This window comes from Aspergillus tubingensis (assembly GCF_013340325.1).
Source record: "Aspergillus tubingensis WU-2223L DNA, scaffold_4, whole genome shotgun sequence".
Taxonomy (NCBI): Eukaryota; Fungi; Ascomycota; class Eurotiomycetes; order Eurotiales; family Aspergillaceae; genus Aspergillus; species Aspergillus tubingensis.
This window is the reverse complement of record NW_023336278.1, coordinates 373,172-389,233: the sequence shown is the minus strand read 5'-3', so window position 1 is coordinate 389,233 and position 16,062 is coordinate 373,172. Positions and strand designations below refer to the sequence as shown.

General features: G+C 47.9%; 5 protein-coding genes across 5 annotated transcripts; 4 read left to right on the top strand and 1 right to left on the bottom strand.

The window, feature by feature from the left end:
* Nucleotides 1-4,111: 4,111 nt before the first annotated feature.
* On the top strand, nucleotides 4,112-5,336 carry AtWU_02664 (3'-5'-exodeoxyribonuclease; the record flags this gene model as incomplete). Its single annotated transcript, XM_035497777.1, has 5 exons — nucleotides 4,112-4,177; nucleotides 4,249-4,426; nucleotides 4,489-4,979; nucleotides 5,035-5,225; nucleotides 5,288-5,336. 5 exons carry the CDS (start codon nucleotides 4,112-4,114, stop codon nucleotides 5,334-5,336), a joined length of 975 nt encoding a protein of 324 aa, XP_035353670.1.
* A 955-nt stretch (nucleotides 5,337-6,291) lies between these two features.
* yphA (tyrosine phosphatase family protein) lies at nucleotides 6,292-7,220 on the top strand (the record flags this gene model as incomplete). Its single annotated transcript, XM_035497776.1, has 4 exons — nucleotides 6,292-6,400; nucleotides 6,493-6,649; nucleotides 6,704-6,899; nucleotides 6,951-7,220. 4 exons carry the CDS (start codon nucleotides 6,292-6,294, stop codon nucleotides 7,218-7,220), a joined length of 732 nt encoding a protein of 243 aa, XP_035353669.1.
* A 767-nt stretch (nucleotides 7,221-7,987) lies between these two features.
* Nucleotides 7,988-9,605, bottom strand: AtWU_02662 (IKI3 family protein; the record flags this gene model as incomplete). The annotated part of the gene is made up of 3 exons (XM_035497775.1): nucleotides 7,988-8,566; nucleotides 8,618-9,262; nucleotides 9,333-9,605. The coding sequence occupies 3 exons, from the start codon at nucleotides 9,603-9,605 to the stop codon at nucleotides 7,988-7,990; spliced, it is 1,497 nt and encodes a 498-aa protein (XP_035353668.1).
* Nucleotides 9,606-10,269: 664 nt separating this feature from the next.
* Nucleotides 10,270-12,213, top strand: AtWU_02661 (putative amino acid transporter; the record flags this gene model as incomplete). The annotated part of the gene is made up of 6 exons (XM_035497774.1): nucleotides 10,270-11,160; nucleotides 11,217-11,376; nucleotides 11,434-11,445; nucleotides 11,494-11,698; nucleotides 11,751-12,109; nucleotides 12,182-12,213. 6 exons carry the CDS (start codon nucleotides 10,270-10,272, stop codon nucleotides 12,211-12,213), a joined length of 1,659 nt encoding a protein of 552 aa, XP_035353667.1.
* A 968-nt stretch (nucleotides 12,214-13,181) lies between these two features.
* On the top strand, nucleotides 13,182-15,941 carry AtWU_02660 (uncharacterized protein; the record flags this gene model as incomplete). Its single annotated transcript, XM_035497773.1, has 8 exons — nucleotides 13,182-13,223; nucleotides 13,316-13,481; nucleotides 13,552-13,786; nucleotides 13,851-14,005; nucleotides 14,063-14,114; nucleotides 14,174-15,024; nucleotides 15,100-15,597; nucleotides 15,652-15,941. The coding sequence occupies 8 exons, from the start codon at nucleotides 13,182-13,184 to the stop codon at nucleotides 15,939-15,941; spliced, it is 2,289 nt and encodes a 762-aa protein (XP_035353666.1).
* Between the last annotated feature and the right edge of the window lie 121 nt (nucleotides 15,942-16,062).

Genomic DNA, 16,062 nt, shown 5'->3' with positions numbered 1-16,062 from the left:
GAAAGAAGCAAGACGGGGGAAGCAGGCCGTACTTGAAGGACAGAAGCACAGGCGGACAGGCGTTACTTTGCAGGAACCAGTTGGGGGAGTGATGAGCAAGCGACCTTGCCTTATCCACACGCTCCCTGCTGGGGTGGACACTCACTGGGGCCGGCGGTCTGGCCAAGTCTGCCGGCTGTTAATAGTAGAATGGAACCACTTGGTCCCGACCGAATAGATCGATCGATATGATCCTCCAACACCCCCAAACAGGTAATTCTGCCCTTCGGACTCTTCCTCTGATCGGCTTTTGTCTGAAAAATGATCGCCTGATTATTTGTTTTCCATGAGTTGGCCATCCCCCCTATTATCCGGTTTCATTACGAATCTGATTCGAACAGAAAACTATCTCGTCCAAGGTAAAATAAATGGAAATGATAATCATCTAGCTCGTGAGGGGTAGTGAGAGATGTGTCAACCACGGTAACAGGTACGAATGACCCGTCCCCCCAAGCTCTCCCAGATCATGATATCCGCCAATTTATTCAGGCTGTCTGCAGCCCATACAGAGAGGTTACTTTTACCATCTGGTGCCAATACGGATGGGCTGGGACTCTCCAATCGCAGCCTGCATAATCACCGGCGCCATCATGCAGACTGGTGGTCGGAGCAGCCAATGAATTGAACATTACGGACATTTCTATTACTACTCGGTACACCGGAGTCGCTGGTCAGTCGCTGATCGAGGGGCATTGGAAACACGCATTGGCCTGGCACTGTCTGGGATATGCCGTTCCTCGAATGGCAGATAGATTAGCTTCCCCTCATCGCAGTCGCATTATCCTTCCCCTCCTCTGCAGCAGCGGTACAACATCCATGAAGGTGCGCCGTGAATATATCATCGAGCATTATTATCTAGCGCGATGCGCGAGAGGGGCAGGAGATGATCCCTTCTTTTCTTGAAGGGTTCTACATATCTGTCGTGGTATTTCTTCTTCCATGCCTGCTAGACTGATAGGTAGTCTCCCGCTCATCATTGGCAATCGGAGTTGGTGAAACTCTGCGACTGTCCCGTATTACATCAACCACTTTTGAGTTTATTCCACCATCCGGACTGAGTTTCCCACTTTTAAACCTGAAGATAGTCTTCATTTTTCCCTCATCAACCAGACACTCGAAATCTAATCCTGTGCGAGGGAGTGTTATGACAGGAACAACAACTCAAAACGTAAGCTGTTGCTCTGTACGTGGTTTCCTAAAGCAGTAGTCCACCCACCTGCGGCGACACCTTCTATCTCCGTCCGTCACAACCTGCTGGAGCTCGGCGGCCGTGACGCAATGAAGAAACAACCAACGACATTCGAGAAGCTTACTAGCGCCAACGGGATTAAACCAGCCAATACCGTACTTTACTATGCCTTTTACCGAGAGGGATGCGTGTACAGACCCAACAACCGTCCCTCATCCAACCTGCCAGGTAGGCCGATCTTGAATCGGGTGATTCCAAGTGGAAACGATGATTGGCAGGATGGATGGGACGATGGATGCTTACTTCACAGAGCTGTACTGTGTAGCATGATGCGACGCCTCAAGGCTGGAGATGACTGGCTCGGGGAGTGCCTACTCCCCTCAACAGTTGAGGAGCGGTGAAGTGGAGACGGACGGGATGGGGCACGTGAGGTCGATCTGGCTTGCCCGGCAGCTTCCCCGTGGATCCTTCCCCCGACTAAAATTAAGGTACTCTGATTTACGCCGTAGTCCCCATACCCTACGGAGTCCCCTTTCACCTCCTCCAGCCCTTCCGCAACGAGATACTCTGATATACGCCGTAGTCTACATCCTCTACGGGGTTACTCTTCCCCCATCTCATTTCAGCCCCTGATCCTGCTCGAACTCAACAAACGCAGACTCAGCCACCGTGACTTGTTGGTGCTTGCAACGGCAAAAGTAAAATTCTGGGAGTTGTTTCGGTGACTCCCGTATCCTCCGCAGGATTCCGGCGGTTCCCTCCATCTTCCATTCTGTTTCTTGCCCGTCTGAATGTCGTACTTCATGCATCAACTCATGAGATCCTTCTATGGCCTTTCCTTTTTTGGATTCCGGAGAAGCACATTTCAAACTTGACTAGATACACGTTAATAAGTGCTTATCAGCCCCTACCCGTTTGCTGATTGCATCGACCCAGCTAAGCCATGTAGTCATCGGAGTTAGAACGTGCAGGTACGATAATCAACTGAAAAATATGACCTCTCCACTACGACTTGGCTGTCGCATCTTGGAGCTTTGGTCTAAGTATGGCAGGGATTCCAAGAAATCAAGGCTTCAGCCAGCCCCGCATTAGTCTGTTTTCAGATGCATCTGCACTGATAACCCCTCCAAGCATGTGAATCGTTTCCATCGTCTTTAACAGGGTCCCTAAGGCGGTAATTACCTTGCGGATCCTACAACCCTCCCTGCCCAGGCATACACATTTTTAGTTACTGACCTACCTATTCGTCTAACGGTATATACATCCCTTGCGTGCATAGCATAGCATGGACCCGTTAGGTAAATGGCAGCTCTTTGCCTTTCCTCTTCTTGGTAGCTGAAAAAGCACGCCATTGTCTGGATCCACGCAAGTGTCGTCCGGCCACTTCCACGTATCCGAAGTTCATATCTCTTAAGTAGCGCTGACTATCTATGAACTCATGGTTGGATACCGATCGCTGTGACATTCTGGTTGCTATCTAGCATGCCCCTCCTTGTCCAGGGATTGATACGACGAGTGCTATCAATGAAGCATGAACCATGCGACAAGTCGACTGTCTATGACTAGCTTACCTTGCGCATGCCACTGGAAGCCTGTCCCGACGAGTAGTGACCGTTTAGCTGTCTATTCTTATGTATTTCGGAGAATAATGATTCTACATGTATGCTTGGACTACAAGATACTTCGATAAACCGTCACCTTGACAGAAACACAGGCATCACATGGTATAGTGCTATTCAGCAGATAGCACCTTTCATATTGCCAATTCACTCACATACCTTCTATCTTTAACTTAGAACGCACCTCCAGGGCATTCAAGCCCAAAGTACGGCAAAGACATGCCTAACCTATACAGTTATATACCGCAAGGCTACACAGTCGTAAAATTCATCAACCACATGGCCCAAATAAACTTCACAGAACAGAAACATCATGCAACTTCCTACCGACATGTAAGCCACGAGTCACAAACATAATCTTCATCGCACGACGCACCAACAAGCACACACGACGGGTCCAGCATCCAAGCTAACCTACTAAAAGCTTGGGTTACTTCCTTATCTCCTATCTGCCTATCCACTACCCACCGGGGAAACCAGACCCTTCTCCGACGGTGGGCCGGCCATCCATACATAAGCAACGGAATAATGCATCCTGACATAATCAATTCAACTCACAGCCACAGCCACACAAATTCGATTGTGATCGATGACTGTGGCTGTTCCCAAGCCATAATCATCCCCAGAATTTCAGGCACCGCAACCGCATTCCTGTGAGTCAGTCAGGCATTGGTACTTTTACCTATCTAGCTTACTATTATTCTATTTTATCCATTCTGTCCCACTTTCTGCTCTTTCTTGCCCCTCCCCCTCACTCGCCCTTGTAAGGCTGTGTGTGTTTCCATCTAGGAGGGAACTTTTTTTTAATTCTCTCCCTACTAAAACGCATACTGATGCAACGGGCTACTACTGGTGTAGGGTATCTCGTGAGACAATTTGGTACTACAGCTACTACTATCAATAGTAATAATCTGAGGGGTTGTTGTTTTCATCGCTCTAGATCACTACTACTAGGTATGTTGCGGAGATCCCAGGCTATATAGGTTCTGTGGGGGCGGGGTGTTCCTCCTACTTTTTTTTCCTGTGCCTTGTGGAGGGTACTAGTGGGGTAAGAAGGGTTATGACTGACTCGTTTGCTTTTTGGGAAGATTTAGTGTCTTTGGATTCTGGTATTAGTACTGGTACTATTACTAGATTTGCTGGGGTGGCATTGCATCGTCAGCGTGCTTCTTATTCTTCTTGTTCTATATTAGGCAAAAGACGCCTTTCTACTACTACTTCGCTTCATTATAGTCAGGGATACCTGGCTAAGAGTGCGGTCAAGATGGGTGATTCTGAGGCTGTTCCTACTGCTACTGCTACTACTAGTAAACCTATCAGATATGTTGATGTAGGTAGACATTCACTGCCCCGTGAAAGCCTCGCTGTTCGTTGCCATAGTAGCTAATGCAGAGACTCTAGATTGGAATCAACCTGAGTGATCCCGTATTCTCGGGTAGTTACCATGGCAAACAGGTTCACGACAGTGACCTGGACGACATTGTACAACGTGCAAAGGACATCGGGTGCCAGAAGTTCATGGTGACTGGCTCCGACTTGGAGGAGTCTCGGCGCGCACTTCAACTTGCACATGACTACCGTACGTTTGTTATCGCCCCCCTCAAACAGCGGTGATTTCATCTGACTTTACCTCCCTTGCAGCTGGATTTTGCTATGCAACTGTTGGTGTCCACCCTTGTCAGGCGAAGATGTTCGATGAGTACCCCGGTGGACCTTCCAAAATGCTTGAAGAGCTCCGGACGCTCGCATTGCAGTCGAAGGAGAATGGACAGGCTGTCGCGTTCGGTGAAATTGGCCTGGATTATGATCGCTTGTTCTTGAGTGCCAAAGAACCTCAGCTGAAGTACTTTGAAGCCCAGTTGGATCTTGCGGTGGAGATTCAACTCCCTCTTTTCCTTCATTCTCGTGCTGCTAGTGAGGATTTTGAGAAACTGTTGGGGCCGCGACTTGCCAAGCTCCCCAAGAGGGGACTTGTGCATAGTTTTACGGGGACTTTGGAGGAGATGGAGCGCATGGTGGCCCTTGGACTTGATATCGGCGTGAATGGTTGCAGTCTGAAGACAGAGGAGAATCTCGAGGTGGTGAAGGCTATTCCGCTGGAGAGACTCCAGATTGAAACAGATGGCCCTTGGGTATGCCTCACCTTACGGTCATTTGATTCGTAACTTTACTGACTTTGACCTCTAGTGCGAAATTCGTCCCTCCCATGCCTCATCTAAATACCTCAAGGGTGCGCCGGAGTTGCCAAAGGCTGTCAAGAAGGAGAAGTGGCAGAAGGGTCTCATGGTCAAGGGTCGTAATGAGCCTGCCGCGATAGCCCATGTCGCCTACGTCATCGCCCAGATTAAGGGGATAACTGTGGAAGAGGTCTGCGAAGCGTGAGTATTTCCTCATACCATCGGAATTAGCCTGAATATGTCGCTAAATCTTTTCATTCTAGTGCTTGGAATAACTCGATCAAAATGTTTGGCCTTGGGGAAGATGCATGATTATGATGCTGCATCTAGAATATATTATTAGGCCCTCTGTTACAAAGCTTTCACTAACCTCGCATAGCCCCTCCATGAATTCCGGCTACCCGCTGAAGATAAATTCACTTGTCTTTTGATCAATTATTATAGATAGATAATGATGATGGAAAAAATAACCCTTTAATGATGTGATGTTGGTGCCTTTTCGAAGTCGCGCCCGACCACCGATCCGTTTCTAGACGCTGAGTCAGTCGGCCCCAACCATGGTTCCTCACAACGGCTAGACTCTGCTCCTTGTCAACTGCTGCTGCTGCTGAAACGCAAATTCTATACTGCATTCTCCCACTCCCCTCTGTTTATTCTGTCATGAAGAACGAGAAGCAAAACTGTCGTCAGCCTTTCTGGTAGGTGCTTCCAGGAAGTAACCAACGTGAGTAGCTATCTGGCTTTACTCTGCCACGAGACGCTCGCAGGGGTTCCTTCTTGCTTCACTTGAGAGCTGCACCGAGAGCTGCGCCGCACGTGTCTGTTCCTGCTTAAGCATTGTGCTCGCGTGAGGTCTGACGGCAGAAGCTAGCTCGCTTTCTATTGACCTTCTTTTACATCAGCTCACCGCCCATACCTGTCCCAGCTCCATACTACTCAGACCTCATCTCTTATTCCGCCCTAGGTTGTGCGTTGGCTACTGAAGATCCCCTTCAATCTATTTCATCATCGCAAAAAGACGGATCTTCTATCATCGTCATTATGTTTCCTAGTCGGATCTTTTCCGTTTGAGGCTTGCGAGTCAGCCTTACTCGTGTCTCACAAGCTTTCCCCTTTTGCGCATAATCCCTTTCTTCCCAAGGCAGTTTCCGGTTATTGAGCTTGAGGCTGGTTCTTCTTGCTCCTGGTGGTCTTCATTGTATCCCCCCTACTCCCCCCTTTCTCATAAATTCGAAGTTGTGAGACCTCTGAGTCTTGCTACTTCTCTATGGAGGTGTTGAGTCATACAGCCGCTGGGTGTCCGGATCACCAGGGTACCAGTATGGCCTGTCCGTTGACCGAGAAGAATTCGAACAGCTCTCTTAAGAGTACCAATGGTGAGTGGTTAGTTCGCTGACAGTGAACATATTGGGGTTTCCTGATCTCTCTATTGTCGTCTGTTGCTTACAGTAGCTAACCAATGTTCTAGATATAGCTCGTCATAAAGCCTCCTCTGTGGAGTCTGAGTCTGTACAGTCAGAGCTACCAGTTAATTTTGGAGAGGTCGTGAAAGGGATATATCGCTCTTCCTTTCCCTACCCCTGGAATCTTGCAGCACTCAAGAAGCTGGGACTGAAGACCATAATGTACGTATCTCTGCGAGCTTGCGCATTCGTGACAGTTGACTAACAAGACCTTAGAACACTGGTTGATGAACCATACCCCCAAAGCCATGTGATGTTCGTCAAGGAGAACGGCATTGCACATCATCGCATTTTGGTTCAGGCAAACAAGGACCCTAATGTTAAGATACCTGACTCTGTCATGTGTCGTATCCTTGAGCTTCTGCTCGATAAGAGCAACCATCCTGTTCTCGTCCATTGCAACAAGGGAAAGGTAAGCACTTGTCTTCTTTTTGGTTCAATGCGTAACTAATATTCTTTATAGCATCGTACCGGATGCGTGGTTGCCTGTTTTCGCAAACTTCAAGGCTGGGATTCATGCGACGTCATTGAAGAATACCTTCAATATGCCTTTCCGAAACCGAGATTACTCGATGAAAACTACATCGACCGATTTGACCCATCCCAACTTCATCAACTTGCTCAGTCTTCCGGTGTCAAGACGTGGCAGTCATCCGGGCTCTTCAAGATGCCACCGCAAGAGCAGGATAGAGACAAGGAATCCCCCAACTGCCACGTCCCTCCATCCCTTTAAAGAGGCCCATGCGGTTCTATGACTCACATCATAGATATGACCAGACCTCCACCCTCCGACTCACCATTGATCAAACGACCTCCGTCCTGACATTCCGATACTCCTAGTGGCAAATTTCTCAGCCATCTGTCCCTTATCAAGGGACAGTAGGAATGATCGTTTTAGAACCCCAAATCATTCCATTCTACGAATACTACCCCCTGATTATTTCTTTCCTGAACCAAAAAGCATAAAATATTGGTTGACGGCTGGATCGTGATAAAGAAGCTTTAATGCTGTGTCGGAGGGATTTTCACTTTTGCTATACTCGCTTATTTTATACCCCTTAAATGTCTTAAGATAGAATGGTTCCTGGTACTTCTTGTCACTCCGTCACTAGTGTACTATTCATTGTGGGAGTAGATTGGTGATTTTCAGTCTTCAATAGGGCGTACGTGTCAAGAGAAAGACACGGGAAGACAAGATGCCATTTTGTTATGGCTAAAGTGTATTTTAGACAATCGTCCTACTAAACTCGAAAAGAAGAGAATATTTTAAAAGGTTTATAATCCCATTAGGTTTGTCAGAAGTACTAATAATAACTGAACAGATTAGAACAAACTCAATTTTCCCTGGACAGGCTAGTAATCAGTATCATCGTTGTGACTACTAGGCTGCGCTACAGCATATAATAATGATATACTATATAGTTCCTACTGTATATACTAGTAACATGCCTTCTCCGACAAAGACAGTAGTATCTTGACGACATTGAGATACCATAATGCTCAAAAACTACTGCAGAGCATATCGTCATCATCGTGATCTCCAAGTCCTTCAAACTCTACCATATCATCTGAAAACAGCGTGGGAATTATATCATCTTCATCAGATCGATCGGACATAATGTCATCATCGTCATCTTCATAATCATCCTGCGAGAACGGCAGTGACCCGCATGATGAAGAAGGTGCAGCAGCAGTAGTCGTCGATAGCATCGCGCAGCTACTACTTTCATCGGGCTCACTGAAGCCAAGAAGTTCTTCTTCTCCATCGGAAGAATATCCTGGTTCTTCATACATTCTTCCTTCGACTGGCGACGGCTGGTCCTTGCATTGAGGGTTGGGTGGTGGGGACTGAAAGCGCAGTTTCCGGGATGTATGTGGCTTGTAGAGCTGTTTCTGGGCGATGCGGAAAAGTGATGCACTTATAGTGTTTCTGATATTGTTTGTGTCTGTGTTTGCTGTAGCGGACCGGGTTTTTAGCTTGCCTAGTTTGGATTGAAGGGATTGGTGGTTGGGGAGCTTGAGTATGGAAGAAAGTGATTTCGTGATTGAGGGGATTAGGGTTGATCGTTGACTCATTTCCTGGTGGAGGGGTGAGTTAATCGTTCTCGTTGTGGTAGTGATGGGTCTTACCCTGTGGTAGTTCGGGGTGAAGACCGAGGGTGCAATTTGTGAAAGAGGTTGTAGCTTCTTGCTTTGAAGATGACCCCGATTGATTGATGCAGTGCGTCCCAATAGAAGCGATTCGAGGCCGATTGAAAAAAGATCGTACAGTTGTTCACGCTGTTCCTTCGGGGGAATAGTTTCGAAGGATTCTGTGGGTGTGGGAGGGCTCTGTTCACTCTCAAGCAACCCTTCTAGCTCATCGATGAAGGATGTGGCTTGAGTGTTGTCAGAATTATCCGTATACAAATCTGCTTGGGGATCAAACAAAATTGTATTTTGCGTGCTATTTAGTATATAGTCCATGTAGCAATAGTTTCCTACCGCATCCGGTTTTGTCAAAGAGTCTGTATTCAGTATATATAGCTGTGCGGTTCCATCTTTGGTAGTGAACGACATAGATGTATTGACTGTAGATAGATAAACAGACTTGATGTAGTCTGGAGGATGAATATTGTCAAGATAATCGAATAACATTGTCTTCCGTGTAGGTCTCGTCTTCGACTGTTTTAAGTCCCTTTGAATGCCGATGATGAGCTTGAAGGAGGTGAAATTGCCGTAATGGAGGTGACTATAGCTCTTGAATAACGCAACAAGGCCAAGATCTGACCAGAGCTTGATAAGCACGCCATTCGTTAGCTCTTTTTACAAGACGAGTTTACTCTGGAGCTGACCATGAGAATACCTTGGAACGACACATTATCTCTCCGACCGATGAAGCGAAAGTGGAGGCCGAAAGGACCATCGACGCATCGATATTGACCGAAATGTAGAGCTTAAGTTCGGGAGTTTGGGACACCCATAAATCTTGCGACTGGAGCAGCCTCTCGATACAGGCTGCATCCGTTAAGCCAGTGTCGTCAGGAATTAGTACTTGAGCTGAAGCATGAATATTGAGATCGATAGTTGAATCAAGGGAACTAAGTCGATCTTCTCCAAGATCAATTGTCAAAACCATCCCGTGGCTTTATATAATGAGCAGTCAGCATGAACATATACATTTGTGAAGTAGCCCCCCGGTCAACTGGGGAAGTGGTTGTAGTAGACGAAAAAGGAAAGGAGAGGCGGGATCTATGACTGTGGAGAACTAAGCGGAATAGACGTCGCCGATCTCAATTCCCTGCATTTCTAGCTCTCTCACCTTCTAGGTGGAGTGTATATAGTCGCATGGATGGAACATGTTGACACTATGACAGAATGAAGAGATCAACACTGATCAAGAACTCCGTAGTAACTAGGAACTACTCTCGAACATGAGGACTAATACGTCTCCACTACCTTGTGTCACAAGCGCGCGGGATCGGAGGCGCATGAAGCTTATCGCGAATATACTCCCAAAAGAAAAAGGGCGTCGTGCATCTCCAATGCAACTTCAGCGAATTGAGTAGCTTAGCTTACAAGGGAATATAAGCATCATAATTGCCAGCACTGCAATTGCTTACATGCTGGTATGATCGCTGCCCAAAGCAGTAAAGTATTTTGGGTGTTATTGACTGATCTATTGACGTTTATTTTTAGCCGGCTTATCGATAAGACATCACGTGCCTGGGGATTGATTACCTGGCCCCTAAAGCATCCTCCGCATCAGGGATTCCTAGTTTCAGGAGCTTCACAATTCAGCGATGCCCAGTGATGAAGGACAGCGCGCTCTCTTGGCTGACCAGAAAGGCCCCGATGGGCCGGAATCGCAGTCACTTCTCTCCGAGTCGCCGACACAAGACTTCGAGCTTGTGAACCATGCGGCCCCGACTAGCTCGACTCCCCGCGGACAGCCGCACCAGTCTTCCATATCACAGCCGGTACCAGAGGGACAGCGCCGCACTCCTCGAACGATGAACCGAGTTCGCTTTGACCTGGACGACGAGACCGAGGATGAAGACCACCCCAATGGTCGTCGCGACTCCGGAGACTCATGGCTGGAGGAAGAGGACTATGGCCGTGCAGACCGCAACCGGTCAGCCAGGCAAATGGTCCCTCTGCTGACAGACATTGAGGCCCCGAGCGTGACCCTGGCTACTTCCGATGAATTCTTTCCCGAAGAACACCTAGAAAGTGCGAGGCCGAGGAGTGGGATGCGCATGGCCTTTATGAACATGGCCAATAGCATTATAGGAGCTGGTATAATAGGACAGCCTTATGCCCTCCGACAGGCTGGCATGTTCATGGGAATAACACTCCTGATTGTCCTCACTATTGCTGTTGATTGGACAATTCGCCTGATAGTGGTCAATTCGAAGTTAAGCGGTGCGGACTCTTTCCAGGCAACAATGCAGCATTGTTTTGGCAAGAGTGGACTTATCGCCATATCGGTTGCGCAGTGGGCGTTTGCGTTTGGCGGCATGATTGCGTTCTGTATTATCGTTGGAGATACCATACCGCATGTCTTGAGTGCTTTATTCCCTTCCCTTCGTGATATGTCGTTCCTCTGGCTTTTGACCGACAGACGCGCTATCATTGTTCTTCTTGTTCTCGGAATTTCGTATCCCCTGTCTCTGTACCGAGACATTGCTAAGGTACAGTATCAGTAATCCTCAAAGCTGAAGTATACGGTGCTGACAGTTCAATGTAGTTGGGAAAAGCGTCCACCTTCGCGTTGATCAGTATGATAGTCATTGTGGTAGCTGTGATCACGCAGGGGTTTCGCGTACCTCCAGAATCACGCGGGGAAGTGAAGAGCCTGCTCCTGGTTAATGATGGCTTCTTCCAGGCTGTTGGAGTGATATCATTTGGTATGTTCCGGTCATTGGTAGACTATGAGATCAAAAAACCGTACTGACTGTTTGCAGCATTCGTATGCCGTATGTAGCATTGTCCCTTAACATGGCCCGAGACTAACAGATGCAAAGATCACAATAGCCTTCTGATCTACGGTTCATTGAAGAAACCGACCATGGACCGATTTGCAAGGGTAACCCACTACTCGACTGGTGTATCACTCTTGATGTGTCTAGCTATGGGCATCTTTGGTTTCCTTTTCTTTGGATCACAGACTCAAGGAAACGTCTTGAACAATTTCCCATCCGACAATATTCTGGTCAATATCGCACGACTGTAAGATCACGGCCCATATTCCGCGGACATTCAACAAGCTGACCCGAAGAAGATGCTTTGGCCTGAACATGCTCACTACCTTGCCGCTCGAAGCATTTGTATGTCGATCGGTGATGACAACTTACTACTTTCCCGACGAGCCTTTCAACATGAACCGACACCTGATATTCACATCGGCACTGGTCGTGTCCGCTATGGCTATGGCTTTGATAACGTGCGACCTAGGTGCAGTATTCGAACTGATTGGTGCAACCAGCGCTGCTGCACTGGCCTATATCTTTCCGCCTCTTTGCTATATCAAGCTGAGCAATGCGTCGCACAAAGCCAAGATCCCCTCCTATCTGTGCATTGTATTCGGCATAACTGTTATGGGAGTCAGCCTGTTGCAGGCAGTGATGAAGATGATAAGTAGTAGGTCTAAGACCCTATTCACCTGATGGCCTCTGGACTGGCTTTGCTAACAATTTTCACTTGCTGCCATAGATGAAGGCGGCGCGAGCACCTGCAGTGCTTAGCGTAAAAATATTTCTATTCGGTCTCTGGGCATAATTAAGCTCACTTCCCATCTGATAGACTTCATTTCTTTCTGGCTGCCTCGATATAAATGTACATACTGTCGTGCGCCATCACGTTTTTATATCCAATTTTTGCCTCTTCCGTATAAACTTCTGGTACAGAAATATGTTTCTATATTGACATAATCGTGATAGCTGTGCTATACCAGCCGCGACACCTCTGAAGGCAACACTTAGGATGGAATAAGGAGTGTAGTGTGGTGGCTACCGATTTCACTTGGCATACGAAGACTAGTACTTCGTCGATTGCTCCGATTTGAAACTTGCTCAAAACTGTCAAACTTGTCCAATCAACCGGTGCTTAACTTTGGGTGGCTGCAAAGCTGCGTTTGCAGGCATCCTAGTACAGCAGGTACTCACCCACAACACGCAATTGTTTCACTTAGCCTTTATATGGTTCTCGTATCTTCCTTTCTATCAACCTGACTCTTGAGATATCCATCCACAGCGCCGACTACCAGCATATTTGTTCTGCCTTCTTGGTAGCCAAACCCCTCATTCATTGCACCCAAAACTCGATTGTAATACCTACTGTCTTGCTTAACCCCCACATTGTGCTTCCCCTTCAAGGTTCAACTATTCAAAGTATCTATGCTGTTTTGACTGGTTTAGTGGCGACATTCTCTACTATTCCTCCCTGACAAAAACATTTTCGTACCTTATCCTCACCCTCGCTTTCCTGACTACCTCTGCAACCCTGAAATGTCATTCACTTGAAATTGCTAGTGATGCCTGGGCAACAGAATTTCCCCCGGGGATACTTCACTCTCTGGTAAGGCTAACGCGTTTAAAAGACGCGTCCAGCTCTCCCTGAGTGAACTCATGGATCTTTCCGTCCCAACTCATTTTTAGACAGACATCTGAACATCGATTTGCTTCTGCAATCGCAGCATCATCTCTTCGAGAAGATGGATTCCAATACTTCAGATCGCCTCAAGAGGCTTCAAATGGTACGTTGTGCAAAGAAACAGGAAGTTCAATTCTCTATTATACACGCTTTTTGAGTAGAGTCAATGGCTAATCCAGACTTTCACCTCTATAGGAAGACCTCGGAACCGCCCGACGGGAGTACATCTCAACTGCAGATGACAGGCGACATAAGAAGGCTAGGTTGGAAGACATAGAGGCAATACGGATGACAAACGTTCCTGGTTCAGCTGCTCAACGCATGGCCACCGCAAACCAGGGGAGACTTGAGGATTGGGCAAGTAAGTCATTGGAAAGGAGAACCTCCTAAATATCATGCCTCTTTCATCTTGCTGAACTTCTGTACTCAAGATGTCCACAAGACAATAGGTGATACCGAAGACCTGGAAAACCTTGACAGCCTCCTGGATGGACAAAGTCATCGACTTCAGCTAAGCGCCATGATTCGGGGAAGTGGAGGGCAAAATTACATAGGGGATCAAAGGCGCTCTGGTTCTGCTCCGGCTATCAGGTCATTGCATCCGGTCGGTCGTGGCGGCGGCGTGATAGGCACCCGAGGACGTGGAACAAGGCAGAGCTCTTTACCGTGAGTATCAAACTTTTCCCTTTATCTATCACAGATTTCTGGCTGATATATAAGGAATATGCAGGCCGTCCAACTTTGCACCCAGAGGCCATGCTGCTCAGCCCCAGAAGCGGTCCCATAGAGATGCGGCTCTTGACGACAATGACTTCTACCGCACGGCTCGTGAAGGAAACGCTTCAAGGAAGGTAGAAGCCATGAGAGGACAACACAGACGATCTTGTAAGCTATTGGTATTCGCATTAGTGAGATACATGGCGTCTAATACGATCCTTCTAGCTGTGCGAAGGCCTACGTCTTCTATGACCAGACCGAGAAGACCCGTGTCACAGTATGTTGCAATTACCATCACCTAAATGATATCAAATCAAACCTTACATTTGGATACAGGGTTGACTATAGTAGCATGCTCAGTCAGCCACAGAGTTTCCTTGCTGCCGCTCGCAGTCTGGTTAGCGCTAGAACTACGCCGGCTGCCCCTACTCCTGCCTCCCAAACATCTCGCGATGCTGGCAGACCTGAGGCCAGTCAAAAGTCTTCAAAGCCAATGGACACCACAGATAGGTCTACCATTCAGGAGACGCAGCCGCATTCGAAGCCCCAACTGGCGGAATCTTCCAAGCCTCTTCCCCGTCCAGTAGTTCAGCTACCGGCAATTCCCCCTCGAAGCACGGCTTTGCAGCGAGAGAGTGCAACCAAGACGGACGAGCCGCTTTTAGTCTTGCCACCTCCAGCCGTACTCGATACCGCCAGTCAGGATCAAGGGTCTGCCTCTATGAGTTTGGAGTCGACGGAGGATGAACAATCTAATTCTGGAATGCCTGAAAGCCAAGCTGGAACACGAGAACAAGTTACCACTGACCCGTCTACAGAGGCAGCTCCTGCACCGGATGCTATAGATACCACTCCAAAGGTAGCAACTGATGTCAAAGAAGCCATCCTGCTTGACTTTAGCTCCACACCACCGGAGCAAAGCATCCATGGCCAAAGTCCTGCTACTACGGAGGTGCTAACTCCTTCTCTTGAAGACCTGAAAGGCCTTGACTTTAAACAGGATCTTCACCCTAGGTTTCCTACTAGAAGAAAAGTTGACTTTGACATATCTTTGGACAAAAGGGAATCATTCACCAATGAGCATGATGTCATGCCTACCAAACAACATAACAATTCCGAAGCCAGCGAGGATCTGCGTCGGCAGATTAATATGCTGTGCGAGCTTTTGCAGTCGACTTCTCTTTCGGGTGAGCACCGTGAAAGCCTGAAGCAATGCAAGACAGCACTCGAAGGGAAGTTGCAAGGCGCTTATGACTCCACAGGTAAAACAACTCAGACACAAGAAGACCCTTTCCTTGGAAAGCCGGTTCTTGAATCTCTTGAAGCGGCAGCTGAGCCAGATGAACAACCTCAATCGACCATCAGTGGTCTGGGTATACAGAATGTATCCATGGACAGCTCCACTCCAAAGAAAGCTGAGACTATAATCGAACCAGACAAGCAATCGACCCCCAGCATCGGTGGACAGATCATGCCTACATCACTGGAGAATGCCCGACTAGCGATGGCAAGTCCAAGCCCTTCCACCCGACTGAACGTGACCGCGCCGCCATTCGTCCCAAAGACACCCTACCGCGCCCAGTCGAATAGTTTCTCAAGCGAGTCAAATGCGACATGTGTGCCTGAAACTCCCTGCCCGCACCGTCGCGTGAGCATGCCAGAAGGACACATATTTGGCGATCACCTACTGCCAGGTAGGCGTAGAGAGACCATATCCTCTGGAGCCGAGCCGCTTGCGGCGAAGCAGCCACCGACCGATGGTAAGTATTATCTTTATCTATGTATATATGCATATCTCTCATGTCCAATACTAGTTTCAACTCCAGAAGTTCCTGAACCCCGTTTCAAGTTCTCGATTCCGCCGAAAGTCTCGCACAAATTGACTATCAAGACACTAGTCCGGGAAGGATTTGGCAAAGAGGAGACCCCCAGACCAATTGCGCCACGTCTTGCATCAGGAAACATTCCCAAGCCGGCCACCAGACCTTCAGCTGCTCTGCAACAACCCGTCCATGCCCCGAAGCCCAAACCCTCCCCCTCCGCCCTGGGCGGTCTCGAGAGCTCTAGATATGCGTCGCCATCGAGCAACAAGCCTTTTCGATAATTCTAATGTTACTTACTAATCGGTGAAAATCAGGTTGTTGTGTGTTATCTACAGTTTGATCATGTTGTACTTAGTACTACTTCTACTACTTAGGTAATAACTAAATGTTGAAAGAACCGCA